This window comes from Chiloscyllium plagiosum, unplaced genomic scaffold (genome assembly GCF_004010195.1).
Source record: "Chiloscyllium plagiosum isolate BGI_BamShark_2017 unplaced genomic scaffold, ASM401019v2 scaf_64771, whole genome shotgun sequence".
In the NCBI taxonomy this organism is placed as follows: Eukaryota; Metazoa; Chordata; class Chondrichthyes; order Orectolobiformes; family Hemiscylliidae; genus Chiloscyllium; species Chiloscyllium plagiosum.
The window spans coordinates 1-2,724 of record NW_025184167.1 but is presented as its reverse complement, the minus strand read 5'-3'; the positions used below and the strand labels follow the sequence as shown (position 1 = coordinate 2,724).

Here is a 2,724-nt window from a genome sequence, read left to right as displayed (position 1 = left end):
AGTCCAACACTGGCTCCTCCACGTCGTTTCTAGGGAACACGGCCCACACCCTTTACTACTGCCAGTAAACTTTACAATGCTGATGAAATAGTGCAGTACTCATTACAGACTGAAAAATGTACAATTTCTAATGATAGTAGCTACTCATTCACTGCTCCATTGATACACGACATTGGAAACTTAGTGCAGGAGGCTGAAAGAAATGAGCAGCTTTAAAACAAAAACCATTTGGAGCTCAAAGCTTTCAATGAGAACCTGAGCCTGACGTTAAGTTCAGGTAAACTTTACTGTGACCCAACTTTGTTACAGCTTCAGATTCCCCCCAGCAAAAAGGCATAGAAAAAGTAGGTTTTTTTTTAAAAACAGCTCACGGTCAAAGCGCACACACTCTCCACATCCAACACCGCCACCACCAACCCCTCCAACTCATTGCTCCTTCAATCCTCGTGAACTCGCTGGTGGCTCCGCAGGTTGAAGGAGCGGGTGAAACCCTTCCCACACTGAGAGCAGGTGAAGGGCTTCTCGCCCGTGTGGACCCGCTGGTGGTTCAGCAGGTTGGAGGAATTGCTAAAAGCCTTCCCACACACTGTGCAGGGGAACGGCCTCTCCCCTGTGTGGACCCGCTGATGGGTCAGCAGTTGGGAGGAACTGTTGAAGGCCTTCCCGCACTCGGGACAGCTGAAGGGTTTCTCCTGTGTGTGGACTCGCTGGTGGGTCAGCAGGTTAGAGGAATTGCTGAAGGCTTTCCCGCACTCTAAGCAGCTGAAAGGCCTTTCACCCGTGTGAACCCGTTGGTGGTTCAGCCTGTAGGAACTGCTGAAGGCCTTCCCACACTCGGGGCAGCTGAAGGGCCTTTCCCCGGTGTGGACCCGCCGGTGGGCCAGCAAGGCAGAGGAATAGCTGAAGGCCTTCCCACACTCCGGGCAGGAGAACGGCCTCTCCCCCGTGTGGACCCGCTGGTGCTTCAGCAGGTCAGAGGATTTGCTGAAGGCCTTCCCGCAGTTGGGACAGCTGAAGGGCCTTTCCCCTGTGTGGACCCGCCGGTGGGTCAGCAGGGCAGAGGAATCACCGAAGGCCTGTCCGCAGTCAGGGCAAGAGAATGGCCTCTCCCCTGTGTGGACCCGCTGGTGCTTCAGCAGGTCGGAGGAATTGCTGAAGGCCTTCCCACACTCTGAGCAGCTGAAGGGCCTCTCCCCTGCCTGGACCCGCTTGTGGGTTAGCAGGGTGGTGGAATTGCTGAAGGCCTTGCCGTACTCAGGGCAGCTGAATGGCCTCTCCCCTCTGTGGATCTGGTGGTGCTTTAGCAGGTCGGAGGATTTGCTGAAGGCCTTCCTATAGACTGGGCAGGAGAATGGCCTCTCCCCGGTGTGGCTGCGCTGATAAGCCTCTGGGGCAGACGGGGCACGAAAGCCTTTCCCACAGTTACCACACTTCCATGGTTTCTCCACAGTACGGGATTCCTCCGGTTTCTCCATGGCTGAAGCTTCAGCTGTACGCAAACACTTGTACAGCCCCTCCCCACTGTGAATTCCTGTTTTCAGGCCGTATAGCTGTTACACGCTCCACGCTCAGTGCGCTGCAACAGTAGGGTCTCTCATCCAGTCCCACTGATGCTGATAAAGTACTCAAACAAGAACCAAAAAGCTTGTTTCCTTATCACAGAATCATAGTTGAAAATTGTTGCGGTCCTGATGGATTGGGTGACTGTCAGACATTGATGTCAGAGTCAAAAAGCGCAGCACTGGGAAAGCACAGCAGGTCCGGCAGCATCCGAGGAGCAGAGAGTCAATGTTTCCGGCATAACGCTTACACCTGTTCATTTTGAAACTTCTGTCTTCAGATCTTCAAATACGCTGCAAAAAGAAATTATAAAATTCATCACTGTCAGTGCAGGGTAGAAATTCAGAACAAGCAATTCTACTTTCTGCAGAATATTCTTTTCTTATTCCACAAAATTGAAAACACCATCCCACTCTCTCTCCCCCTCTGTTTTCACTCCACTCTAACTAATTCTTACGGGGCAACCAACAAGGTGACTTTGTCACTGTATAAGTTCAAAATTAATATGAAAGAAGTCTTCGATAAGCTGTTGGCACTTAGAAGTTGACAAGGCACTGGGACTCGATGAAATGTATCCAAGGATCTTGAAGAAAGGGACGACAGAAATTGTGGGAGCATTCGCCATAATTCAACAGTCTTCCATGGAATTGGAGGAAGTGACTGGAAAACTGCAACCATTGCAGCCTTGTTTAAGAAAGGTTGTAAATATATGCTCAGCAATTATAGGGCAGCCAGTTTAAATTTGGTGGAAAAGCAGAAATAGTTATTCGGGTCAAAATTTGTAGTCACACGGAGAAAGGTGGATTAGGAAGAGTCAGCGTGGGATTGCTGAAGGGAACATTGCATTTAACTAACTTGATGGTGTTTTTTGCAGAAGTTACAGGCTTGACGAGGATAACACCTCAGCTCTCCTGTTTGTTATCCATCCTGGCTGTCCTAGGGAGTCTGGTACACCTATAGCCTTTACGTAATGCTGAATTTGAGGGGATTAAAGCACCAAAGTGTGACTTCAAATTACTTGGCTACACGGGTTTTGCTATCATATCTCTCCCATAAAGGCTGACAGAACACGCTGTGTGCAGGAGTCTGCTGGGCACCACCTTCATAAATCAAAACGGAAAGAGGTATTGATTCAGCACCTCAGTAAATCTTGAGACAGTCTTG

General features: G+C 49.9%; 1 protein-coding gene across 1 annotated transcript; it reads right to left on the bottom strand.

The window, feature by feature from the left end:
- Positions 1 to 267: 267 nt before the first annotated feature.
- LOC122545510 (zinc finger protein 239-like) lies at positions 268 to 1,924 on the bottom strand. The gene has a single exon (XM_043684509.1). The coding sequence runs from the start codon at positions 1,473 to 1,475 to the stop codon at positions 438 to 440; it is 1,038 nt and encodes a 345-aa protein (XP_043540444.1). The 5' UTR covers positions 1,476 to 1,924; the 3' UTR covers positions 268 to 437.
- Between the last annotated feature and the right edge of the window lie 800 nt (positions 1,925 to 2,724).